This window comes from Ailuropoda melanoleuca, chromosome 17 (assembly GCF_002007445.2).
Source record: "Ailuropoda melanoleuca isolate Jingjing chromosome 17, ASM200744v2, whole genome shotgun sequence".
Lineage (NCBI taxonomy): Eukaryota > Metazoa > Chordata > Mammalia > Carnivora > Ursidae > Ailuropoda > Ailuropoda melanoleuca.
This window is the reverse complement of record NC_048234.1, coordinates 22,080,162-22,107,255: the sequence shown is the minus strand read 5'-3', so window position 1 is coordinate 22,107,255 and position 27,094 is coordinate 22,080,162. Positions and strand designations below refer to the sequence as shown.

At 45.6% G+C, this 27,094-nt stretch overlaps 1 protein-coding gene across 1 annotated transcript in view; it reads left to right on the top strand.

The window, feature by feature from the left end:
- The window catches only part of SMARCA2 (SWI/SNF related, matrix associated, actin dependent regulator of chromatin, subfamily a, member 2), a 169,883-nt gene that overhangs the window by 1,892 nt on the left and 140,897 nt on the right, over positions 1-27,094 (top strand). The window contains exons 2-4 of the mRNA XM_034647334.1: positions 11,480-11,740; positions 14,988-15,117; positions 20,760-21,184. Coding sequence (XP_034503225.1) covers positions 11,516-11,740; positions 14,988-15,117; positions 20,760-21,184 — 780 coding nt within the window. The 5' untranslated portion in view covers positions 11,480-11,515. The remainder of the gene's footprint in view (positions 1-11,479; positions 11,741-14,987; positions 15,118-20,759; positions 21,185-27,094) is intronic.

Genomic DNA, 27,094 nt, shown 5'->3' with positions numbered 1-27,094 from the left:
TTGGGGGCGGGGGCTGGTGGGGGTGGCGTGTGCGTGTGGCTGTGGAGTGTGAGTGTGCGCGCGCGAGCGGCAGAGAATCAGGAAGTCACAGCAGCGAAGCGCACACAGACATGTTTGATCGCCGTGACATGACGCGCGCGAGGGAGGAAGCGGCGGTGGCGGCGGGGGCCGGGCCGCGGGCTCCGGCGCGGGCCTAGGGCTCGGGTGGGGAGACCCGCTCCGACAGCCGGCCGCGCCGCCGCCACAGGCTCGGCGAGCCCCGCGCCTCTTTTTGTTCCGCGTCCCCCAGGTAAGGAGCCTGCGCCGGCGCCGCCCGCTGAGTGCGGAGCTTTCCAGCTCTTTCCCTGCCGGCCCCCTCCGGTCTCCCGGCTCGCCTTTCCTGCAAAGTCAGGCAGGCGGGGGAAGCGGGCTCCTCGCCCTGCGATCGATCGCATGGAAAACTTTCCAGCGGGAAGCACCGCGAGGGGGAAGAAGGAGGCCTTGCTGGCTGCTGTCGCTTGTCAGTTCTTTCTCCTCCGGGTCCGGAGAGTGGAGTCGCTGCGCCCTGGGGCTGTTGCACATTCAAACTTCGGGCCTAAACGTGCCTCCAACTCTCGCAGGATTTACTCCAGCAACAAAATAAATATTCCGAGTCGTCCCTTTGGTCTTACCAGGCGTTTGGATTTTTTAAGAGAAGGAGACGGGCTTTGGGGAGTCGAGGAAAGTGGGGGTTGTTGTGCAGAATCCATTCCTTCTCTAATGTCTGCGCCGGGTGTTATGTAATTTTAGTAGCACATGGGTGCAAAGCCCACACTGGGCTTCTCCCCTCCTTTGTTTATGTAACTTTTTGGAGAGTTTTGCAAGGTTTCGCCTTTTTTCTTCCTCCCCAATCTGATGGACGTTGGTGCTTTTGAAACAACAAAGCGACCGGGGTTAATATTTTATGGAGAGGTGTCATCACTGTCTCCTGGTCATTAGGTAGACTGTATTCCTAAGTACGTGTCATGTTAGAGCATAAGGGAGGTATTAAGGATACACGTTTGTCTCCTGCATGGAGTGGTTATTTTTAACGTCTGTGCGTCATGAATAGCAGAGTTAAATTTTAAACTCCCGTTTCAAAGGACTTTTTTATTTACACCTGGTTGTGCCATGCTCGTAAGGAGCAGAATGCTTGTATGAACAGAAAGATTGTTGCCGGCGTGTGGAGTAGCAGAGCATTTCTGTCTAACCATCTAAGACTCAGAGGGCCCTGAGAGCTGGACTAAGGTAAAAGCCATGCCCAATATTACATGTGTGTATAGACACTTAGATGTGCACATTCAAATATTTCGGTAATATTGTCTATTGGTAATTTGGGGGGCCCACTGCCCCAGGCTTGTTTGCCAACACTAGACTTGGTAGGCATCCAGCCTACGTTGAGCACACTGGTGAAGTGTTAAGAGGTATGGCAGGTTTGAATCCAAGTTGGTGCATTGTTATGCAAATCTAGACACACTTTCTCTTTTAGGGATCTAATTGCGCTTTTATTCTCCTGCAATTTTTTTTTTTTTTTTTTTTTTGGTAAAGCTCCCTGACGACTCATGTTTGCCACTGGGAACAAGGGATTTGGAGAAACCTGTTAGGTACCCAGGATATTTATTGCAGTGGACTAAGGAAAAAAATCCAAACCTGGGAACCAGGGTCCATTTACCTGATTGGAGGCATTAAGCAGAGGTGCCTTGTGGGTAAAGAACACTGTGAAAATAAATTAGGAGTTTGGGGTATCAGAACCCTTGAAGAATGGCCAGAGGTAAGGGAGTGTCTCCTTCAATGCAGCCTTTCTCTTATGAGTGACAGCAGTGACATCCCAGCTGCAGGACTAGTGGCTCTGTGGCGTCTCAAGAAAATATTCACCGCAAGAGTGTGTTCAAAGCAGCTTTAGATCTTTTCTTTTGTTCGGTTTTAAAGTGGCTTTTGAGCATTTTGCGTCAAGTTTCTTGAAAGGTGCTTTGACCAACACCTGAGGCTTGGGATTGACACATACACACAAAAAAAGTGGCCCTGCTTGTATTTTATCGCTAATGCTTGAATTCTGTTTAAGATATTTCTGACAGTATAACTGGAAAGTAACACTCTGGCAAATAATTATTCAAAATATTTTGTCTTTGATTAAGATGAAGATATTTACAGGCTAGTATAAAAGCATATTCCTTTCTCTCTAGGAGACCATTGTGATGCCCCTTATATCACTATAATATTTTGACATTTCATTTTAAAGTCTTATTATGTGTTAGAGCAAGACCATAAAAGAGAAAACTTTCTTAAGCTATAGAAGTGATGGTATCTTCCAGTGTTTTCGTGGCTTTTTCTTTTTCTTTTTTTCCTTTAGAAGTCTTCCTTTGTAAACAAGGCCTTTGTTTGTCAAACTCCCCTAGGTCAGCAGCTTTTTGATACTCCAGAGAAATAATAAATCACGATTTGTGACATCTTGACGTGCCGCCACGAGAACAACTGAATTATCACAAATATAATGCCAGGCAGTGTTTGCCAGCACTTACCTATCGAGGGAGTGTTGATGGGACCTGATTTCAACCAGCACAAGTTTTGATTCCCACTGTTTGTGGTCAAGATGATTTTAAGGGGAGCCACAGACAATTTGTTGCTTAACATGAGTGGACTTGGAGAACTCCCTATAAGTGAGTCACTTTTCTCTTCTGCAGTATTTCTGGTGAACAGATGAGAAAATTTCCCTAATGGGAAAGCCATATTTTGGAGCTACTTCTGATTTTTCTCTTGTTACTTTTTTTATGCGAAAGAAGGATCTTCTGAATCACTCCTTGTCCTTAAATGTGTTCTGTAGATTGTTTTTGACCAACAGAGGATGCAGGATTTTCTGTCATCTCTGGAAGAGTTTGCATTATGGAACTTTAATCTCTAGCCATTTAAACAAGTCTTGCGTCATTCCGTAAGTAGTTGGGAACAGAAGATACGGTGGTGGTAAAGTTATTTGGTAGAATTTAGGAAGGCCTGAGATGTTTATTTTTTCTACATAGAAAGTCATGACTTTGTATTTACCAGGGAATATAGAAGTCTAAAACTTAGTTCTGCCGGAATCATTATAAAAGACAGAATATTTATTCTGAGGTTATTTATCAGCAAGTTAAATGGGATCTTGCAACGTGTCTTTGGAAAACTTTACAACCTTATTACTGTTTATTATGACTGGTTTGTTTTTCATGTTAATATAGTCCTTTTCCTTGAAAGTATTCAGGATACATTAGAGACTTTAAGTAATAGGTTTTAAAGATACAGTGAAAGATGCTTGAATAATTGCACCTTAGCAAAGCATATAATAAGGCTGATGAAATTCAGGAGCCCCCTAGCTGGGTTTTTAGGATGTTGGATAGAAGCATCGTTTAATCTTAATTATGAGTGAATAACTCATTAATTCACTCATTTGGAATGATGGTTTAGATACAGAATACAGGATTTTGACTGAAGTACTGACATAAGTGGTGCCCTTCTGGACTTCTGGATTTGTAACACGTTATTATGTAATTAAAGCTATGAATTGTGCTGGTTTCTTTGTTATGTAAGACTTTCAGAACATTCGCACAGTTATAATCAGGCTATATGCCTGTATCATGTAAAACCTTTAAAAATCACAATATTCTATTGTATTTTTAGGCACGTAAGCATCAACTTAAGCATCAGTCTTACACCAAGACGTTATCTGCAGCTGTGCAAGCACTAATGTTTTAGAAACTTTTTAGAAACTGACCTAATCTCAGTATGGGCTGACCCTTTTGTGAATTGTCGAGTGGAACCTCTAGGAATTGAAATAAGTTCCAAGTTTAAAAACCATTAAGTATAATTATAACTCCCCCTCCTCCCCCTTTTTTAAAAGCCGAATTCAGAATTTAGAAATTTAAATTACCTAAAAATAGAAAACACTGACCAAAAAAGATCGGGATCTGTTGTTCTGTGAGTTAACAGTAGTTCAAGGGGAATTCTCTATCAGTTTGTGTTTGTGTTTCTCTTGTTCAGAATGATTATATATTTCTTCACCTACTCGATGTGGTGTATTCCAGTTCTTACGATCCCACTGGAAGATAGGTCACTGAACTTGGAAAGTGAATGTACACGAGAAATGGCCTCTCCCCTCTGTTCCCAGTGCTTTTGAAGTGGGCAGGTGTTTACGTCTGTAGTATCTTCACGTCCTCTCTGCTTTGTTGCTGTGTCGTATTTATACATGTGCTAAAATGCTCTTAAGCAAAGCCCATAACTGTGTAAAAAATAATCTACAATTGAGAATTTGTGTTTTAAAGGATATACCTGAGCGTATGGCAAACCGCACAGGCCTCATGATGTAGGGAGAGGTGAGGGTGAGCTGTCAGGGATCCATAGCGTAGCCTTGTGGCCAGAAGAGGGTGGGGTGGGGGAGGTGGGGTGCCGACATCAGAAGAAAATCCAGAGATCACAGGGACCAGTCTGAAGAATCCACGAGAAGACATTTGACCTGATTGCTCAGGGAAGAGGTCCTAGTCGGGGGGAATTTGCAGAAGACAATGTTGGACATGGTAGAAAGACTTGCTATCCAGGCTAAGGCATGACTGTTTTGTTTTGTTTTGTTTTTTTTAAAGATTTTATTTATTTATTCGACAGAGATAGAGACAGCCAGTGAGAGAGGAAACACAAGCAGGGGGAGTAGGAGAGGAAGAAGCAGGCTCATAGCGGAGGAGCCTGATGTGGGGCTCGATCCCATAATGCCGGGATCACGCCCTGAGCCGAAGGCAGATGCTTAACCGCTGTGCCACCCAGGTGCCCCAAGGCATGACTGTTTTATCCGGTGCGTGTTGGAGGCTTGTCTCAGAAGTTTTGAATGAGGCAATTCATGAGCAGAAATAGTTTAGATTAATCTGTGGATTCCAGTCCAGAGTGGGTAGTGAAGCCATTGAAAGGATCCTTGCAGTAATACACATTTTTTACACCTTGGCTCACAGGGTGTCTTTAGATGTGATATTTTACTTGATTCATATCAGAATTGCTGTTGTAGCCGGCAGCAATTTGCCTAGTTTGCAGATGGAGAGCTCAAAACTTGAAGAGCTCAAATGAACTATGGTGGTGATTTTTTTAAAGGGCATGTTAGCATGTAAATGGCCATTATCCATTTTAATTGCAGTGAACTTGAAGGGTTCCTGCTTGAACGTCTGTGGCTACTGTGAAAGCCTGGGCAGGTGGGGCGTATCAAAACCCGGCCATCATATACCTGGGTTTCCTTCAGCAAAGAAGGGTTGAGCTATACCACGAAGTCATAGCACGCCATCTCAGCCAGAAGAGTTTTTAAAATATGTATTTCAGACTCATATTTATATGTTTAATGTGTAAATACAATTAGCAGACAGAGAAGGAAGTGGCTGTCATCGGTTCTTATCAGCATCCCAGATGAGATTGCCTTGCAAAGGGGCCTAAGAGAACCTAGGAAGGATTGTATGTGTGAACATACACAAGATAGTACACGTGGGGGGGTGCTGAAAGTAGCTTTTGTTGGTGTGGTTGGCATGGTTTGCTTTTGGCCAGCTGCCTAGGAGTTTAGGTTCAACTAAATGTTGGAAGTGATGGTGATCCATGATAACCTTTGTAACTACCGTCGTCAGTCCTGCGTTAGAAGGATGCCCTGCCCTAGTGTTTTTCTGGTACTTCGAGTTTTCTCGTAGGCACCCTCCTCCAAAGGCTTTTCCTTGGTGGAAACGTTGGCTGTCCTCATGGAGGAGGTCCTGGGATTGTATCGCAGGTAGGCTCTTGTAAGAAGGCAGCCCACCGTCTCGCAGGGTGATGGTGTTAAGTGCCAGGTCCCCGAGTATCCCCGGGGGATTGCAGGGGGGATGGGGTGGCCAGGAGTGAGCTGCTGCCATGTTTGTGTTCTCTTTTGTCCCACACAGAGCTGCCCCCGGGCCTTGGCCAGGTCTGACTCTGGGCAGGGACAGTCCCGGCAGGTTATTTAAAGGGAGGGCGGCAGCTAACATCGTGATTTGTTTCCTTGGCCCTATGAGGAAAGTTCGCAGAAGCCTGACAAACAGAGCACCAGTTTTGAATCTGACCCCCTTTTAAAACCTACTTGACTTTGAATGGGAAACTGACAGGAAGCACTAGGAGGAAAACGTCTTCCAGGCTTTTCTAGAGTTTCGGGTCCAGTGACGTGTCATGTTGAACTTTAAGCCCAGCGTGGTTTTTCCCTGTGGCACATGTCGCAGTGTGTGCTGTTGAAGGTTGCACGTCCCAGACCGAGAAGGAGGAGGGCTTTTGGTCATGTTTCATTGTCTATCCAGGCAACCTTGGTGTCTGAAAAAGAAACTTCTGGTAGATTTATTTCCTTTATCTTCCCTGCTGTTCTTGCCCACGCCCCACTCCCCCATTAAGAGTAGCCATGCTTCTGTTCCCGTCGGAGAGATGTTGCCACTTCTTGTAGGGGAATTATCAATTCCTTTATACAGAGAGCTACACAGAAAGCGAGAAGCCTTTCAGGTCAGGAGATGTTCTGAATCAGCAAACAGACATAAAAAGAACCCTTATCTTAACTATCTCCTGAGCCTTGCAGCTCTCCCGCAACAGCCAGAAAACTTTAAAAACACGGAGCTATTCCTGGGGATGCGCGAGGGGCCCGATTTTTATTTCTAACATTCCGCCTTTGACCCGTACCCCGGTCTTCCTGTAAGCCCAGCCGTGATAAAATGTGCGGGAAGGCCAGGATTTGCCCATGCTTCCTCACCACCTTTGGTGAGGAGTTACTGAAGAGGCGCTGTCTTGTCCAGGTGGTTGTTTCCCCCCAAAACCCTTTCCGTGACTAGAAAACATGCATCTATTTATTTGTTTGGTTGCTTGGTTTTATTTACGTTTTCTTCTTGGAGGCCTAGCTGAAAGGCCACCTTCCCCAGGAAGCCTCCCCGCATTCCCTCTTCCTTCTTCCACTCTCGGGCTGCAAGTAGTCTCTCCTGCCCACCTCGCTGTAGCCCTTCTGCTCAACCCCCCTCCACCCCACCCCCGCTGCTATTTATGGACAAGTCCCCTCTCCCTGTCAGACTTGCAGGGCCTTGGGGTGCGCCCTCGGGGCCTTTCTGTGCATCCTATCTGCCCTGTGCCCAGTGGAGATTCAGGACAGCCGGGAATAGATAAGTAAAACGGGCCCTCTGGACGTTTGATTAGACTTCACAACCTTCATCCATGACATCGTGTCCACCTCCTACTCTCTCCAGGGCTTCTCTTCACTTCTCTGTTCCTTCACAGGTTGATCTGGCATCACAGCCAAATCCTAAGCCTGGCAGAACCGCCCTCCCATTGTTTCTGCCTCGGCTTCTATGCCCTTCTCTTTGCGTTCCTGGTTCCTGCACGTGGTGGGTCTCCAGCCAGGGGGAAAACCCTCCCCCCAGTGGACGGCCTTGCCCGATGGGTATAGTGGCTCAGCCCTGGGCTGGGACAAGAGATGTGGAGTTCCACTGACAGAAGGGACTTTGGGCCAGCTGTGTGGTCCCTTCCTGACTTCTGCCCTCACCTTTTACATGGGGATGGGACAAAATGTGTCCTCAGCTCAGGTCACTCCGATGACTGTGAAGCCCATGTGGGTGTGTTTAAATACACCGCAAGGGTGGGGTCAGTGGTATTCCAGCTGATGGCAGTAGGATAGGAAAAGGTGTATGTTTGATCCCGGTTGTCATGGTTAGACTGGTGACCCTTGGAATTCCAGGAAGTTGAACTCCCTATTTAATAGGCTGATGGGTGTGCTGGGGCTTGTTCAGCTAAGGAGAGAAGGAAGGAGGGAAGGTGTCTGCGGTCCTTGCAGCTGTGGGAAGCTCCGACGACTTTTATTTTTTAAAAACACACACTCCTCAGTTGTAAAGGCAGGGTCAGGATGCAGAAGGAGACAGTGTGTACTGCTGAAAATGTCTTGGCCAAGAACACAGCGGCCAGCCCTTGGGGAATGCATTACGGGAGGACGGGGACTTGCAGTGCAGTGCATGGGGGGGTCATTGTGCTTTATGCCCCAGTCCCCCCACGCCAGACACATTTCCTTCATTCTATCAGCCACATAACTGTGGGACAGGCTGTGCTCTGCTGTGACAGTGTACAACTCTCCCCGCCCTACCTCCCAACACAAAAGAAACACAGATTTTGAGTGTTACCTTGTGCAGGGACCTCCTACTCGCACTCTGCTCTGGTGATCTGAGCCGTCCCCTCCCCGGTCCCTGCTGTGCCCACCACCATCACTGCCTGTTTGATTCCTAGGGACACCAGTGTGTTTGGTGAAGGAGAAGCTGAGCTGGCCAGCACTGGACTTTCAGCCTCAAGCTGAAAGTAGTAGTGCCCCGCGCCTCTGCCCGAGAGCTGCCCCGTTTTGTAATTTACATCCCGAGTTGCTCTCCACTGCAGGAAAGTCGGGTTATGTGCGCGAGCTGTACGGCGAAGCTGCCAGCAGAAATGCAGAGGGAGGGCGAAGAGGCCAGGGCTCTGACCTGCTCTTTGAGAGTCACTCCTCTTCAGGGTACCCGGGTGCTGGTGGCGCGGCATGAATCCCGGGACAGGCCAGATTCTGCCCCGTGAACGCCACCGCACGCAGGATTGGAGCGTGTTCTCGAGATGCTTTGAGTCCTGGGTGCACAGGTGGGGGAAGCCTTCAGATACTCTTCTCAAGCCCAGAAGAACGTAAAAGTCTCCACAGAGGAAAAGCACTCGGCCCCGGGCCCCAGGGTTGGTGGTGGTCCCGGACGAGAAGATCTGGACACTCAGTCAGAACAGCCAGAGTGTCCCATTCCCGAGCTGGACAATCCTTCAGATTCCTGCCCTTCCCTCGCAGGGGGCAAGTCTCCGCATCTGCTCAGCGTGGCGGTTTCTTCTAAGCGTCTCTGTTTGGTTGATCGGTGCTGCTTCGTGGACTCCCGCATCAGGCCCTTGCACTGAGGCTTCAGTTCTTCCTCAGTTGTTTCCCCTACAACACGTTCCTGTGTTCACATCCCTGAAGTAGCCAGTACTTTTCCATTCCCCCCCTCAACTGTTTTCCCCTTTAAGAAGCTTTTTAGGGGTTGCCTTTAACAAAAAACGAGGAGCGTTTTTATGGGACAACATACACGTAGTCACAGCCTTCTGCCAGATTCCCCCATGAAAGTGATCACAGAGGCACGAGCGAGGATTCTGGGACAACGTACGTTAAAATAGAAAATGTGGCAAGTGGGGACTGCCAGGCTGGGTATTTGTATCTTCATTGTTCAGACTGGTGGTGGGTTACCGGAATAGCTATTGAAGCCCATTTCAAGGTAAACCATAACAGGAAGTAAGCAATTTCCTTTTATTCACTAAAAAATAAAGGGGTGTATTACTTTGCTGATATACATGAAAGAGCATTAAAACTTGTAGTACCTCTGATTGACGTCAGCTTCCTAAATTTAAGACGCTGACTGAACAAGCCTGTATGTGAGGGGGTGGCACACACACACAAAAAAAAGTTTAAAGAAAAAGTTACTTCCGCCTGCTTTGTCAATCACAAAGAATAAATAATAACATTTGGCTCTCTAGTGAATTCAAGGCTGTAATTCACCCTTGAAGCTTCCCTGGTGTTTCAGAAACCACTTCAACCGGGTTCTCTGAGTCCCGTCTCGTATCAGCAAAACACTGTGTTATAATCACGCCACCGTAGCCTGTCATTGCTTCCCGTTTTAGCCCGAATTCATTTGTCAGAATGGCCTAAATTCTTGCCTACCCTTCTTAGATTTCTTTATGTGAACATAGCTCCGGCACGGTTTACTCTCTAATTTTTTATTTATAAAATAACGGATGCTATTAATAGTTTGTCCTTGGAATCCATGGGCAGTTCATTCAGATCTTTTTTGAGCCCTTACTATGCGCGGGCTGGAGGTGCTGGGGACACAGGGGAGTGAAGAAGAGTAAGACCCCTTCCCTCAAGGCCCTCACCTTCTCGAGACTCAGCAAGACGGGAGAGCAGGGGGCTGAGAACGGCACTAATGTGGGTCTTTATGTTTCCCCTCTAACCTCACCTCATGGTGGAAAGACCCTGGCTGTGAGTGGCTGGGCCCCTGTGGTTAATTCCCAGTCACTAAGTAGTGGGTAAGCAAATCACCGAGGGGGTCTCAGGCTGTGTTTTGTGAGGTTGACAGCAGAAAAGTTTTTGTGTGTCCGGATGCGTGTGGGCCCAGATAACATAAGGTCGGGTGTCAGTGTCATGCTTGCTCTCGCTAGCGCTATTCACTTATCATTGATGGGAAACAGCTCATTTGCTCATTTTGGCTCAGGTCCAAGATGCAGGCATACCCACCACCACCATGAGGCAGTTCCCCAGGGGAGGAGATGCCAAGAAGTTTTGGAGTGTGGGTGATGGAATAGGGCTTTCCCGAAATTGGAGAACTGGGGTTTTCTCACTTCGTCCATGCTGGGCCCGATCTGGTGGTCACGGGTGTCTTGTCTGGGGGATCTTGGACCACAGAGAGGCCTCAGATGAATCCCTGGCCTCAGCTCTCCGAGTGGTCTTCAGTTCATGAGCTGGCAGGAGGCCCACCCTTGAAACTGGTTATTCTGGGGCGCCTGGCTGGCTCAGTCAGTGCAGCGTCTGCCTTCGGCTCAGGTCGTGATCTCAGGGTCTTGGGACCCAGCCCTCCATTGGGAATCCCTGCTCAGCAGGAGTCTGCTTCTCCCTCTCCTTCTGACCCTCCACCCGCTTGTCCTCTCTCTCTGTCTCAAATAAATTAAATCTTAAAAAATAAATAAATAAACCGTTTTCTTCTGATCACGTGCAGTACAGTGGAGATGGTGGGAAACATAGTGCTGCTTGCTGGCGGTGGCGGGGTGCGGGAGGGGTGCTGCGCTGGGCCCGGAGCTGATAGACCTGCCAACACTGCATTTTGGTCTCAGCCAGTGGTTGTTCTGTGTGGGTATTTGGACCTCTATTTGTTTGAGTCCCACAGCCTCTGCCTTTCCCAAGATGGGTAATTCTCTTTCATTCTCAATTTCTGAAATTGTACTTCTTTCCCCCTTTTAACTGTCTGGAATTCTCTGTGAAGTTTCCAATGTTCATTTGCTTAGGAAAACGTGTCTTGGTTGGATACTTTTTCAGGGGTTTTATGTTTTAATGGCTTTGGGGGGTTAATGACTTGTAAGGTGCCCAAGCCAGTAAGTAATGGAGAGCATCTGTTGACTTCGGTCATAAATTTCAAACTTGTTTAGAATTCTGCTTATGTGTTAAATTTGAGTTTCTCCAGTGGGTCTTTTTTTGTATATTGGATGATTTATATCTTTCTGGGGAATCATTTAGAGTGTTTTTTTTTTCTTTTAAACAAGTGGTCTTCATAAAGACTAGGGCAGATGGGTATATATCACACTCCCTCAAACATCTGGACGAGACAGGGCAGCTCTGTTTGATGTTTGTTGCAGAAATGGCACCATGGACTAACAACTGTTTCATTCTGATCTTAACATCATGTTTCAGACATTCCTTTCTCTTTTCTTCCTTCCAACTCAGTATCCCTCTACTGACTGGCAGAGACAGGAGAGGTCGATGTCCACGCCCACAGACCCTGGCGCGATGCCCCACCCAGGGCCTTCGCCGGGGCCGGGACCCTCGCCTGGACCCATTCTTGGACCTAGTCCAGGACCCGGACCATCCCCGGGTTCTGTGCACAGTATGATGGGACCGAGCCCTGGACCGCCCAGCGTCTCACACCCTATGCCGACAATGGGGTCTGCCGACTTCCCACAGGAAAGCACGCACCAAATGCATAAGGTAAGAGTTTATTTTCTCGTTCACTCTCATCTTCTGAGATGGCTAATGTCCCTGATAACCCCCCCTCTTTTTTTTCCTGCTCTTGTTAATAAGAGAATCAAGCAAGGTCTTTGTCTTATCTTGTGTATTATTAAAAACATATGTTCTGAGGCTGTGTTGTTGTTACAGATGTTGTACAAGAAGATCAGATCTTGGCTTTTGAACAATACTAGATAGGATTTGCAGTTCTAACAATTAGATTCTGTGATTTGTGGGTTGTGGGCTGTGGGCCTGGTGAGTAAGTGTATTCGCGCATAAGTCTTGATTTTTTTCCAACTGTATATGTAAAATAACATATCATCCACGAACGGACATATTGAAATTTATTCTTCCCTAAGAATGTTATTTATTTAAAAAAAAATAGATCCCACAGAGTGGAAAGAAAACGAGTCATTTATGAAGACATTTTTTTAAAAGGCTTTATCGAAAGAAATAGTTTGCAGGGACTCCCTAAAATGCACTTTGCTATCTCCTCTGTCAAGTGGCTTTATTCTGACTTTGGAAGAGGGCTGGGATTTTGCAGAGCGCAGGGCCATTTGTCGGTTTCTGGACTAAGGTTATAATAATCTTCTATTTATGAAGTTTGGATTGTTGCTGTAGGAATGATCCTATCAGTACAACTTGGTGTTAGGCCTTTTCCAGGAGAGGCAAAGGAGAGAGAATTGCCTCTTGAGAAAGCCAGCCAGGTCCTGTGACAGTTTGCTTTGAAAGGGAGTCAGTAGCCAGTGAAAATCAGCGAGGCCACACCACATGTGACCTGCAGGTGGTGCCTGATGAGACAAGTAGAGGTTTTCCATGGTTTCGAATGACGTCACAGGTGGACGGGGTGGTGGGGCTGCCTCTTGGTACTAAGTAGGCGAACCGTGGAAGATCCTGGTTTAAAACAAAGATTACATCAAAAAAGAGCAAGTCTTTCCTCTAATTGTGAAGGACTGTAAGTCAATTTTAAATAGGGCATCGGAGCCCAGAAGGGAAGACCCTTTTTCTTTAATTTTCTTTTCGTTCCTTCCCTTTCCTCCTCTCCTCTCCTTTCTCTCTCTCTCTCTTTTTTTTTTTTTTTTACGAATTTTGTTATTTGAAGATTTTTAAATCAGGAGGGTAATATATACGTATTTTGAAAAGTAAAACTGTACTGAGATAAAGAAAGAAACCGTTAATCCTGGTCTCACCCCAGGGAACAGTTTTATGCTCACTTTTTATACCTCGCGTTTCTCCCTGTTCAGTGAAAAGTCCTGTGTAAGCTCAGGTAGGCATGTCGTACAGGTCCGATGTTGTTTTGTTTTGTTTTGTTTTCCTTTTATCATAATACAATCATGTCATCCCTGTTAATTACTCTTGAAACTTCCTCTTTACCTTTAACAACATATGCTAGGTACCCCCCATTGTATCCCCATGTTCTTGCTCTGCTTTGGGGGTTCTTTTTTTTTTAAACACATTTTTAGCTTGTCAGGCATCTAAAGAAATAAAGATGCTGTCTTCCATATCATATTCTTGAGGAGATGTATTGAACATCTAGACATACTGAAGTCATTACATTGTCTTGTGTTCATATTAAATTAATTTGGGAGCTATTATAGGTCTGATCTGTCACTTGTGGGCCTTAGTCCAAGTGGGTTGAATAATTTCAGAACGGTTTGACGCTGTCTCACCTCCCAAATGAAAGATAAAATGTGAAGGGAAGATTTAGCTGACCTTTAGTATTACGTAGGCATTTGGAAGGTAAAAAGCTACGACTGAGTGTTGGGTCACTGGTATGTTTTTGCACTGAGTTGTTTCCACAGGTGATTATCTCTTCTGATCCCTTCTATTTTGTGGCCTAGTGTCTTTGCCACATTTTCTCATATTTCACCCCCCCACACCGCTGATACTCTTTTTGTTTCGCTTTCTTTTGTTTTCCCGAGAGTTTGCATTTTTTGCTGTCCTGCTTTTCCTTAATCCCAGTCCCTCAGATGATTCCCCGCGTGGGGACGTGGTTAAGTGCCTAGAGTTCACACCTGCTGACCAGATGCCCTCACTCTCCCAGGGTCCTTTTACAGGCAGCTCAATTCCTTGTCTTTCTTCTCCTCCTTCTCCCTCTGAGATTCAGCTTTTCGCTTTTCACCATCACTGGAAATAAATAAACAAGTGGCCTAAATACATCTGCTTGTGTTGCTTTGATTTCCTCCCTATTATTACTATTTAACAGACTCAGAGACACTCTTTATACCAAATTCTTCCCATTTTTCTTCTGAACATCCTCTTTATGGTAAATTTTTCCTCTTTTCAAGTGCATGCTTTTGACTCTGCAGAAATTAACTTTCCTTTCTGTAAAACTGCAAACACTCATACTTTCTTGCCTGAAGTCATTTGGTTTCTATAAACTCCTGGAACTATTTCTTTCAGGCGGTTCTGAAAATTGCTCTTCCAGTTTGGGGAGGAATAGACTTTTCCTTTTTTTTTCTCCCAAACACATGCTCCGTTGCCCGATTCTGGATTGGATTAATGTCAACTCAATGGCTCTTTATCGTGCGCCTGTTATGCACAAGGCCTCGCGTCCTGGTTCGAGTCCCTGTGATCTTGACTTTTTCCCCCCAATTCTGCCTTGAAAACGTTTTCAAGTCGTCTTCTCTCTGTGGTTCGGATTCATCCTCCATACCTTCCTTCTCTGGCAGGACTCTGCTCCACCCCGGCTCTTCCTCTTCTCCCAACTGCCTGGAACTTTCTAGTTTCGACTTTGAAACTTTCCATATAGTTCTTTCCTCTCTGATAAAAAAAAATGACCCCCCTCCCCCCAAAAATACATCATCACAGACGTTTCAAATAGCCTTCCTTCAGACTTTGGACTAACTCCAGCCTACAGCAGGTTTCAGAACTTCCTTAAGAGGGTAGGGAAGAATGGCTTACATTTGGGAGCAGGACTTCATTTTTATTTGTAGGCGATTGACATTACACACACACACAAAATCCAACTGTTTAAAGCCTTAACTTTCGACTTATGGATAGTTTTGCTGACCCTGTTGGTGTAGTCTTATTTTTTGGTCCCTACCTATAAAGTATATGTAATACATGATAATACAGGTAGTCTAGGTATAAAAATATATGTCTGTTGTATGAGCAATAGATGATTACGCCACCGTTTTGAAGACTTTAAAAGTGAGGAATCTTAAAGTCCAGATGGAAATTTTGTACCTTCAAGAGGCATCTAACCGATGTCATTTCAATGTTTCAGCCCATCGATGGTCTGCATGACAAGGGGGTTGTGGAAGACATGCACTGTGGATCCATGAAGGGCTCCGGCATGCGGCCCCCTCACCCGGGGATGGGTCCTCCCCAGAGTCCGATGGATCAACACAGCCAAGGTTTGTGTCCGCTGCACACCTGGTCTTGGCTCCGTTCCATAGTCTTTGATCTTTCGTATCGGTTACTTTACTTGTGACTTCCGAAGAATGTGTCTAAGGAAGGTTGAATGTTGTAGGCTGCTTCTCCCTTTACCTGTACCAATACAACTATGATTTTTGCCTGGGCAGTTTTATTTCCAAGACACTAGTAAATTCTACTAGCTATCCTGCGTGCAAGCAATCTGCAAAGTGGCTTTGTGTACTCTAGGCAGATTCTTCATTATGATCCTCCAAGGTAAATTAGGTCAGCCCCGTTTTCTAGATGGGGAAGCGAAAGCTCAGAGAATTTGCTCTGTTTCCCTAAGTGAACACATCTAGGAAGCGACAGAGCCAGAAGGAGAATCCAGCTCTGCCTCCAAGTGACAGCAGAGATGTGAAGGTAAGATGAGCCCCCTGTGTCCCTTGAATTGCATGCTCATACGTTGTACGGTGGCTTTTCCGGCTGGTGGAATTACCTGTCATTGCTGGTGGGGGGGCTATATTCGTCTCCTAGGGCTGCTGTAACAGAGTCCCGCAAACCAGGGGGCAGGAAACAACAGAAATTCGTTCTCTCCCAGTTCTGGAGGCTGGAAGCCTGAAATCAAGGCATCAGTAGGGCCGTGCTCTCTCTGAAGGCTTTTGGGAAGAATCTTTTGTTTTGCTTCTTAGATTCTGGTGGTTGAGAGTAATCCTTGGCATTCCTTGGCTTGTAGAGCTCTCATTCCAATCTGTCTTGGTCTCCATGTGACGTTTTCCTGAGTGTCTACGCCTGTGTCCGATTTCCCTCTTCTCTTAAGGACACTAGTCATTGCTTTAGGGTCTCCCCTGATCGAGTATGGTCTCATCTTAACTTGATGACATCTGCAAAGATCCTGTATCCCAATAAGGTCACCTGCACAGGTACAAGGAGTTAGGGCTTTGGCATATCTCTGTAGAGGGCACAATTCAGCCCACAGTAATGGCCAGTCAATATACGGTATGTTTCTCTTCTGCTTGATGCCTTCCTCCCTCACTGTTGAAGGCATAGTAAACATGCCTCGGAGTCTTTGAGTGCAGTGTAACCTGTGTTCAGAATCATTGTACGGTCATTTCAGCATGCAAGGGCATGCAGTTAACCCTGGCATGCTGGTCTTCTCATTCAAAGTTTGTGGTTTCTGTGTTGTTGGATGTACTTCTTTGTAGTGTAACAAATGTGGGGTTTTTCTTCTCTATTCATGATCAGCCATCCATTCATTCGAGGGGAGATTTTTTGACTGAGGATTTAGAGAAATGTATTCACAATTAAAAATGTGTGTGTGTGTGTGTGTGTGTGTGTGTACACACACAAATCATGGAGGCATAGGAATGTATCTTCTTTCATAGTCAAGCAGGTTTTGAATATCCCAGCCTCTGATCAGAATTTCGATGGCAGACAGGTTTAAGCGTTACAGATAATGACTCAGATGTTGACCACGTCAGCCAAGCAGCCTGATTTCATTGGGATTTTTTTTTTTGCAGTATAGGAAGAAACTATCTGACCCATTCAGTGTTAAGAATGGATTTAGACCACACTCCCAGGTTTAACATTTAATTCTAAGGAGCCAGGTGCGTTCCCGGAGATAATATAGCACTAACTTGTACTACCTGGGAGGCGTAGATGAGTGACATTCAGTGATTCTCAAAGCCAAGCGCCCTCCCTATCTGCTCCTGGCTTTGCAGTACCTCTAGGAGTAGGGCCCATGGAAGACGCCAACACAAAATACTTCAAATGCACGAATTTTAGGTGAGTGCTTTTACTTTTATGTATCTTAAAATTCCTCTCACTGCTTGGTTCCTTTTATTCTTCTTGGAATCTCCAACACTTGGTACAATATCTAGCATATAACTGGATAGGTACCTCGTTCGTTTTGTTCAGTTAGGTAGAGAAGTGAACTGATGCGTTCACCGGTCCACAATTTTAAATAGATACTAATTTTTATATAATTTCGGCAAGTTATAATTACTTGGAAATGTAGGGGTCTGCTCTAAATGGAATCCGAATTAGCATGTAATATTTTTCTGCAAACTAGTAAAGTGCATTGTAGGCTGGGGAATGAGATATTTAAAAGCCTATTTTTGAATAAAGTAGTATTGGTATAATAGAGTCTTATTCTATGTAATGCTCTAAAAAGAGTTGAGACCCTGTAGTAGCATGTATCTTTAAAGACCCCCTTGTAAAAAGCCATTTATAAACACACAGGTATAGAGAGGTGCACGGTATTGATCGGAAACCTGCCAGGTTTCACTGCCTAGCAACATATCAGGTTATTTTGGGGTATTGGTTGAGAAGCAAAACCATTTCCTTCAATAAATACTGAGTCGTGTACCTGATGGTCCCAATGATAACATTGTTTATTTTTAGTGCATTGGATAGGAAAAGCCTTCACAGGCAAGTATATAATATTTAACGTGTGTGTGAGAGAGAGAGAAGAGAAAATTCATACAAAATTGGCACTTATAAGTTCAAGATTATTAAAAGGAGAGACACGACCGCTTCTCTCGAGGCAAGGTGAAACCAGGGAGATAATGGCCCTCGAAGACTAGGGAAGGGAAACTGCCAGTCTTTTTGGACCACTTTTGAATGAGCACATCGAACCATCGTTCAGAAGGAGCCAATTCTGTATCGACCCTGACATCCTGCAGACAAACGTATATTCGCACTCAGGCAACTTCTTCGCCCCGTTTTCTTAACTAGAGATAATTACTAAAATACGTTATGTTGTCTCATCATTTAGATTCTGGTTTTTCCTGAAGTTTTATGGAATGCTAGTCATGTAGGGGGAAAAAAATCTCTCTTTAGCTGAAACACTGTCACGTTTTTAATGTCATACTGTGATAGAATGATTCTATTAACATCTCCTATATTTTCTAGGAAAAAAAAAAATCTCCCATCTCCAGTTTCTTCTTGTAACATCTGAGGTGAAATTTTGTTGTGTGGATTAATTCCAGAAAATGATTTTTATTCCACTCTCAGCTTCTTCCTTACCGAATTTGAGGTAAACTTAATCATTGTGCCTGATAGAACTCTCACCTTCCTAGCTTCCTTTTCCCATACTTCGTAGCTTAACAGAGCGATTTAGTCAACAGTTGGGTTTAGACTGGATTGTCTGATGTTTTGGTCCATTGTGTTGGCTGTCCTGTGATTTTTCTTGGGTAAGCCATAATTGATGACTTTGGAAACAGGAGAGACCAGAAGGCAGGAGACATACGGCCCATTTCAGTGCCTGGTATTATCCCTTCTACTATGAAAATCCCAGTAGGAGGGTTTTGGTAGCAAGTTTCTCCCCCTGTGGTAGATTCAGGGTTGGCCAAAAAGGTATCAGGAAGGTGCTTTCAATAATGAACAAACCATACCCTTATGCGCCAGCATTACAATTAAGGGGGGGGAACGTAAGCCTCATTAAGAAAGAAGAATGTTAGTGACAAAGTTCTAAGCATGTTGGGAATCCCCTCTAAACGTTTTCTGTCATAAGTAACAACATCATACCAGGCTTTACATTTCTGCTGGTCTTGCAGGCTACTTTGGGGGCATTTTCTTGGCTGACTTACATGACTGACGAGACCCCTAATGGCTGAGCGGTTTTGCAGTCCACTATGAAGTAGGGATATGGGGAATGAGCGTTAGCAGGTCTTCTAGTTCTCATGAGGGTAGTTGCTCTGAATGGAGCTCTATGTCTCACCAGCTGATAGGACGGAACCTACCCTCATCTTAAAGCATCTGAATAAATTTCCCTTTCCAAACAGCAATTTGAGATAAAAGCAATTAAGGCCTTTCTTTGCTCTAGTCTCTCAAATGGTGATGCTGAGTCCCCAGTCAGTGTCGGTCTGATACTCTTGGGCCTTTGTGATCACACGTGGAATCCCAGAGCTCTTCCAGCTCAAACCCCACTCAGGTTCCAACACCCAGCAGATGTCTAATAAACACCTATGTGATGACCTTTATGATAATTGTGACTCCAGTACATTTATTAAAGGGCAAAGACCCTGAATCTGGTATTTTATATTGTGCCTTAGGACACCTGTGACTTGATTAATTAGCACTTAGTTTGAATTCAGGGCAACCTTTAGGATTGCAGGAGGCTACTTTGTTCCCTCCTCACCTTGGCTCTCCCTGCAGCAGTGCTCAATTGTACGTTTTTCTAGGAATTCCTTGGCCCGGATCTACAGTTCATCTCCTGAAATGAGTTCCTTGAAATACTTCATGCCTTTTCTTTTCTTTTTTTTTTTTACTTTTCTTCCCCAAAAAACATATTCTTAAATTTCCCACGTAGATCTCTTAAAACCCAAACAGATTACTCTCATGTTTATGTGATATTGTAAATGGTTCTAGAAGATTTTTGAGACTTTCAAGTCTCTAACTTACTTGTATAAAACCAAATTAATATTAGAGCCTGGAAAGAATATATACACATTGGAGTCAGATGGACTTTGGTTTGAATCTTGGAGCTGCCAAGGTCTAATTGTGCGACGCTCTGAGCCTTGGTTTCCTTATTTAAAAAAAAAAAAAATGGAGGTGACAACATTTAACTTCTGGGCTGTTGTGAGGATTGAAGAAATAATTTGTACTCCATTCATATCCCTTTAATTGTCCTTACTCTGTCTGTGCTCCCACCCACCTGATGTCCGCTGGCCAGCCCACCGTCTTGGACTTCTGCCCCTCTTTCTCACACCTGGAAAATTCCCCGGGGACTAATGCTCCCCAGAGCCATAATGAGTGACCTAAGCAGTGACTCATGATCCTGAGAGTGTAAATACCCCAGCTTCTTCCCCATCCCCACCCCATTCCCTGGGATAATTTGGAGGCGATTCATTGACCTCATACCCCAGAGGTTCTGCCTGAAATTAGTCCTCAGGTACCCACCAGAGCAGCTGCTGTCTCTTTCTTATATCACCTTTCTATACCCCCCTACCAGTGTGCCCACACCTTCCAAATAAGTTCCCTGCACTCAATCCTTCCATCAGGCTCTGTTTCAAGGGACAACTCAACTGAGTGCCTGGGGTAGTGCCTATAACAGTGGAGGCCCTCAATAATTGTGCATAATAATAAACCAAGTAATGATTTGCTGTCCCCATGAGAGACTCTTCATTCCCCATTGCGAGATAGTGCACACCTTCCAGGTTTTGTTCTGGAGGTTAGCTACTTTTAACGTATAACACCATTCCCTGCTGTCTTTGCTTTACGTGTACAACAGCCACTAGCAGTGTACCTTCTAGGCCACACGTGGCTATTGATCATTTCACTTGAAATATGGCTTGTCCCAATTGAGATGTGTTGTCACTTAGCATGAAAAAAAAAAGAATGTAAAATGTGTCTTTAATAATTTTTATATTTTGAAATGATATTTGGGGTATGTTGATTTCAGTGAGACATCAAAATTGGCTCTGTGTCTTTTGCTTTTTAATGTGTCTACTAGAAAATTTTCATTGTATATCTTTGGTACAGAGCAATTTGATAATTACACATAGTTCTATCATTACTACGTGATGTATACTTGAAATTTCTAGCAGGCAGTGCCGTTGCAGAAAAATCATCCAAATGGCCAGGAACGCCGGGCTTTCAGGGTCACTGGGGGCAGTGTGTGATCTCCTTTCCTGTTTTATTCTAGGTTACATGTCGCCACACCCGTCTCCGTTGGGAGCCCCAGAACACGTCTCCAGCCCGATGTCGGGAGGCGGCCCGACCCCACCCCAGATGCCACCGAGCCAGCCGGGGCCCCTCATCTCGGGCGATCCGCAGGCGATGAGCCAGCCCAACAGAGGTCCCTCGCCTTTCAGCCCTGTCCAGCTGCATCAGCTGCGAGCGCAGATTTTAGCTTACAAAATGCTGGCCCGGGGCCAGCCCCTCCCCGAAACGCTGCAGCTTGCAGTCCAGGGGAAAAGGACGTTGCCCGGCATGCAGCAGCCCCAGCACCAGCCCCCGCAGCCCCAGCCCCAGGCGCAGCAGCCGCAGCAGCAGGCCCTAGTTAACTACAACCGACCATCTGGTAGGTTCCTGTGTAACCCGGTGAATAATGCGATGGTCCAACTCGGCTAAGAAGGACTGCTGAGGGCGCAGAAGCGCTGGGCTGACTTAGCCTTTGTTGTACCTCGGTGGCTCCCTTGTCTTGCTTCACTCAGCTGGCCAGAATCCCTGGGCCCCTGCACCGCAGGGTCCTGGGAAGGAAGCAGTGTCCCCCGTGACTCTGCGTTCTCTTTCAGGAGGTTCAAGGCTTGTCGGGAGCCCGGCCGCACGCCCCAGCTTAAACACCCGCCCCCCCGTGCGTTCCTGCGGCCAGAAGGCACCCCTAGACTCAGCTGTCCTCGAGCCACCTTATGTGTGTTGATTTCTTTCTTTCTACCCCTTTGTGTGGTGAAAAGCATTGAGGGAGACCTCCCAAGAAAAGCATATTGCAGTAAAATCATTAACAAGTAGGAAATCAGAAACAAAGGGAAGGAGGAATCAGGGTCAGGGAGGTCAGGAGCGTGGAGGCCCCCCGCAGCTCACGGTTGCTGCCTCCGAGCTGTGAGAGGACTCCAGCTTCCTGGCAGGCAGGAAGGGAGACAGGGTCTGGGACCAGATCCTCGCCGTTCGGAAGCCAGTGGTTCATCAGTGTCTCAGAGGAACCCAGAGCCTTTTCTAGCATGAAACTATAAAGGAGATTTTCCAGGTGGGATTTTTTTTTCATTATTGGTATTATTATTATTTCTGTAAGAGACACTGCAAGATAGAGGCATCCGTAAGATTTGTTCAGAACAAACAGTAACAGAATGCACACGGCCTATTTCTTACATAGACCCTGGCATCACATCTGAAACCGTGATAGTATGTAACAGGTGGAGATGACCGAGTCCTTGTGTGGCCCTCTGTTGCTCTGGCTCGATCCCACCGCCAGAATTCAGAGGTGCAGGGGACTGTGTGGTGAGCTTCCCCGAACATTGTTTTCCCTGGCAAGGTTTTTGTTAACCACCAGATAAGCAAAGAGTTGATGGTTCTGTTCTAACTAGAATTTTGAATTCCAGGGTCTTCCTTGACATTGACACATTTTCTGGGCGTGCTTCCCTCTCCCTGGGGCAAGCCATGGCATGCCGATTGCTGCGAACGATTCGTTTGGGTCATTGGTACTTTTCCTAAGTTGGTGGACTTAGGCAGTGGGGAGGAGTTCAGATGATGATTCTTATTTTTTAATTATCATGTGCTTTCTGAGTTTGTCAGTGTTTCTTTTCTGGTGGGGGGAAGCTCCAAGAGTTGCCGTACCCTAAAGATTAACTCACCTCGTTAATTGTGAATGTAGCCTTAGGATTGGGCTTTTAAAGAGCAAGAAAGGATCATGTCAGCTGCAGATCTTTGTGGAGTAACCGTGGCACGTTGGTACGTGGAGGATCGAGTGGGACTGAACGTCAGGGACCGGAAAGGTTATAGAGGAAAACCACACAGAAAACGGTAGTTTGGACCCTCGATGTGGTTAGGGGGTTTAAAACGGAATAACTCCAGCTTTTGGGAAGGCAGCCAGATGAAAGAAAAAATCCGTGCATGTCTCTGGGTGTGTGGCCTGTACTTATTAAACACCTGGCCTGCCTCGTGCGTCGTGCTCAGCCTGAGTACTCTGCATGGGGGACTCTTCTAGAATATGGAGTGTCGGGACTCCCGTGCTAGCAGTTTGACCTGGGAGCCCATGTCATTAGCAGCTGCCCCGTACTGGCTCCTTCATAACAAAGGGGCTCATGACAAGAGAAAGAACCTGTCATCAACTGTGTACCAGAGGCGACTGTTTTCCTCCCGTGTGTGCCGAAAGGGAAAAGTACCTCCGCTCCTTACCTAGAGCCTTTTACTTGTTCTCTAGACTCCATGTCAGTGAACTTAGTACGCTTGACATCCCACATCACAGTAGTTTTCAGCAGGGGCTGAATGGCAACCAGAGAGGTGGTATTTGGAGGACCAGGGAGCAAAACCTGTATCTCCCAGGAGCTAGTGATGTGGGACTGTGTCATGTAGGCGTCCTTCACTGAATGTGGAAGCATGTCCTGGGGCGTCATCACAGACCTCCATGAGCATTACTAACCTTTGTTATTTTTTTTAAGATTTTGTTTATTTGTTTAAGAGAGAGAGAGAGCACAAACAGGGTAAAGGGCGGAGGGAGAAGCAGATTCCCCACGGAGCAGGGAGCCCAATGCGGGACTCAGTCCCAGGCCCCTGGGATCATAACCTGAGCTGAAGGCAGATGCTTAATCGACTGAGCCCCCCGGATGCCCCAAATATTGGTTCTTTTTAAAATGATCTGCACCCAGCAGGAAAAGATCCCAAAGTATCCTTTAAGAAGGCAGGAAGCTAGATGATTCATTTCAGAAAACTTTTCACCCTAAGTTCAAATAAGGAGACTGAAATGAACTAGTAGAACTTAGGGGACCAAGCTTCGGCTGTCTGGACGCTGGTACCTAACAGCCACTTCACGTCCCAGTAAACACAATCCCGAGTGCGTTTTCTGGACCATTTCCAGAGGAGGGGGCTCCATGATGTGACCCATCTCTGACGCTTCATCTTCCCTCACCAGCCCTCTGTCGTCAGGAGGAATCTGTTCTGTTACTCAGCGCTCTGTCTCTCGTATTTCGATAGTCAGGCTTCATTAGAAATGAAAATACTGGGGCAGATAGTGTTTCATGCCAGAGTGGGCAAGGAGGCCGTGGAGAAAGTTAGAGGAATCTCCCTCCTGCCAACTGAGCAGACCCATTCCTGCCGCTGGGAAGGTTACACCCCAAAGTGCTGCAGAACTTGTCCCCAAACCTCAGCTTTCAGAGGGAGTTGGCAGCCTTACTTGACAAAGACTTTTGGGGGGGGGGGTTGGCGTTTAGGACAAGTCAAAATAAGGCAAAGAAAAAAAAATTTTTTTGAGTGAATATATTTTTTTAATTGTTATTATTTATCTCCATCCCTCCTTAATAAAAAAGAAAGTATTATTGTGTGTAAATACCTCTACTAATATTTGAGGAAAAATAAGTTTAAGTATATCCACTTATCTGGAGCTAACTCCCGATTCCATGTTTCTTTGTCTGACTTTGTCGTGTTATTCATGTTCAAGAGAATCTCTTTGGCTGGGGTGGTCTGCTTCAAATCTAACCTCCAGAGATGTGACTCACCCTAAGTGACACACATCATCAGAGGCACTGCTAGACAGCTATGGGTTGCCTGCAGGAGTTGCACACTGAACAAATAATTCTTCAGTCCTTACCTGCTGTGGGCTCCGTGCCAATCTAACCCATCATCTTATTTTCCACTTTGATTCATTTTTTTCTTTTATAGAGACTAAAGCGAAATTAAAAATAGGAACTCTAAAAGTTTAGGCTTTTGGGTGGGTTTTTTTTTGTTGTTTTTTGTTTGTTTTGGGGGGGTTTGCTGTGGGGTGGGGAGGACCTTATGGTAGAAAGTAAAAGTTTCATTGCTAATTTTTTTCAGAGCTTGTCTCTCTCCTGCTCCCCGCCCCGCCCCCTGCTCTTTTTAGGTCTCTAAAATATCTAGGTATGTTCAATTTAAATACACTTCATTACATTTATTTTTTTCAACCCATAGAAACCACTTAAATCCTTATTTAAGGCGCAGAATATTGAATAAGGATCCTAGTGTGCTGGGAAGACAATGTGAGCTCTGAATGCACAGAAATTCTGTACATGCGAGATGCGGGTATTTTAATACGTTCATTTCCCCATTTCTTAAAATCAGGCAGAGGGGTGCACCCAAGACAGACCCCCGTCCTCACCTTAGCCACACTGGGTCGCACTCAGGGGTATCAGGGCTTGACTCTTGTCTTGATTTCCAAGGTGAGGACTGAGGGGAAAACAGACACACGTGAACCCTCTGATAATTAAGCCTAAATTGTTTATGTTGCGGGGGGAAGAGGGGTGATAGGAGACAAGCTAAGGAAGGTAATTTGTCTTACGTTTGGAAATAGCAGGAAGCGGTCTGGTCTTATCATTAGCAGACCACGAGTGTCTGTAGCAGAGATGAGTTCTGTCGATAGAGAGCCAGTCCAGCCAGGCACCTTCCTTCTGTAAGCCGCCTGAGGGGCCAGCAAGAAACCTGAGAACAGCGGTTGCGTTCTGGGAGCGTCCAGTTGCGGCAAGCCGCACGCGCTTCCCTAGGCTCTGTAAGTAGGAGTTTTTATGTAATCTGTTGGGAGGGAGGGAAAAAATAGCCCCACGCAGCAAATGAACTCGCGGTGTTGAGTTGGGAAAGGAATTTGCTTGTAAGTGGTTCTGATAGCAGCTTGGCAGAAAGCACGTGGCAAGCCGACTTATCCAAGTATTTGTGCTGAGTCGTTGGAGCTGGAGAAATATTTTGGAGTTTGCTGTAGGAGAGTGGACTCCCAGTTTCCAGCTAACACAGTACCAAGCTTCCTAAAAAGCCTGTCTTTCGCCACGGGGATTTTTCTATAAAACTAAGTAACTAAATTAGCCTTCTTAGCCTCTGTGGCCTTGCTAGGATTAAAAAGGCCACGAGTGGAGGGTGTGGAGCACGTGGCTACATGATCTCACTGAATCCTCACTCCCGCCTGAGGAGGTTATGTTATCATCCCCATTCTACAGATGAGAAAACTGAGCCACGCGGGGTTAGGTGACAAGCTCAGGCTCATGCAACCAGCAGGTGGAAGAGTGCAGGTGACACCATCCGTTCTTTTAGAAAGAGGCGGGGTGCTTTCACGGTGCCTGTTTTCCTTCACAGCAAGTGGTAGGACTTCTGAATTGGAGATTCGAATATGGAAGTTCATTTTTGGGTCTGTCTCCGCGTCTCCATTTTAAGGGTCAATCCGCCGGATGAGAATGTCTTTGTCTTTAAGGGATTCAAGAAGTCTAGCCATGCGCGTGTGTTTTAGATCTGGTCTTGAGTCAAAAGCTTTTTTAAAAATGACTAGAAGTGGAACCAGGGATATCAGACACGCTCTGGATACGTCCCTTTGATGAAACGTGGCTTTAAAATGAGTGACTTGACTGTACCTCAAGGACTCACCAGAGGCTTCTGCATAGGTATTTACAGGCGGGAAGGCTAAGGAAGAAAGCTCCGGAAACAGGTGGAGCGTGTCACACCGAGTGCCCTGTTCTGGCTTTTGTTGAGTTCTTTAAACTTTGAAAGGAGGAAAAACACTTGCAGAACTGAATACAGAGGGATTATTAATGATATTATCATATCAGTAAGACCCGAATTTTGTCTTTGTTAAGAATGGTGGTGTTTTTAGGGGGCTTCAGTGTAGAAAGTTTATTGTTTAGTATGCTTATACCAAGTCTTGAAATATATGTAATTCTACCAGTTTCTTGGGTTTATTAAGGAAATTTATAGAATGACAGAGAATCAACCTGTTAGAAATCTCTGTTTTTGGAGGAGACACCTAAAACAATCCAGATGAAAAAAATCTACCCTGTTTTAAAGACCTCTAGGGAGAACATATTCTAAAACGTCCCTCCATAACTCATTCCAGTGCTTAGCAACCCTGAAATGTAATGTTTAGAAACTGGTTTCTTATATATGGATGAAAGAAACTTCTAAATATAAAATATTATGAAACGCGATGCATTATGTAAAAGACTTTCCATTCAGAAAAAAAAAATCAGAAAGTACTTAGCTGAAAAGAATCTCTCTATTATGATAGTACATCTACGATGCCTAAAATAGAAAAATTTTAAAAATGCATTTTTCCCTCAAGAGTTTTTCATCCCCCACTGGACCCAGGGCTGCAGTCATCTCAGGGTTATGTAGCTGCGTGCGTTTCGGAAAGTTTACCTAATTTCTCAAGGAAGGTGAAAAAAGCACAACAGTAATAGCACACACACACACATACACACACACACACATACACACACGCACGGGCACACACACACGTGCATGCACGGGCATACATACAAATGCACGCGGGGGCACGCACACACACACGTGTACAGCTTCCTAAGCACTTTGTTCCAATTCCTCACTTTCCTCCTG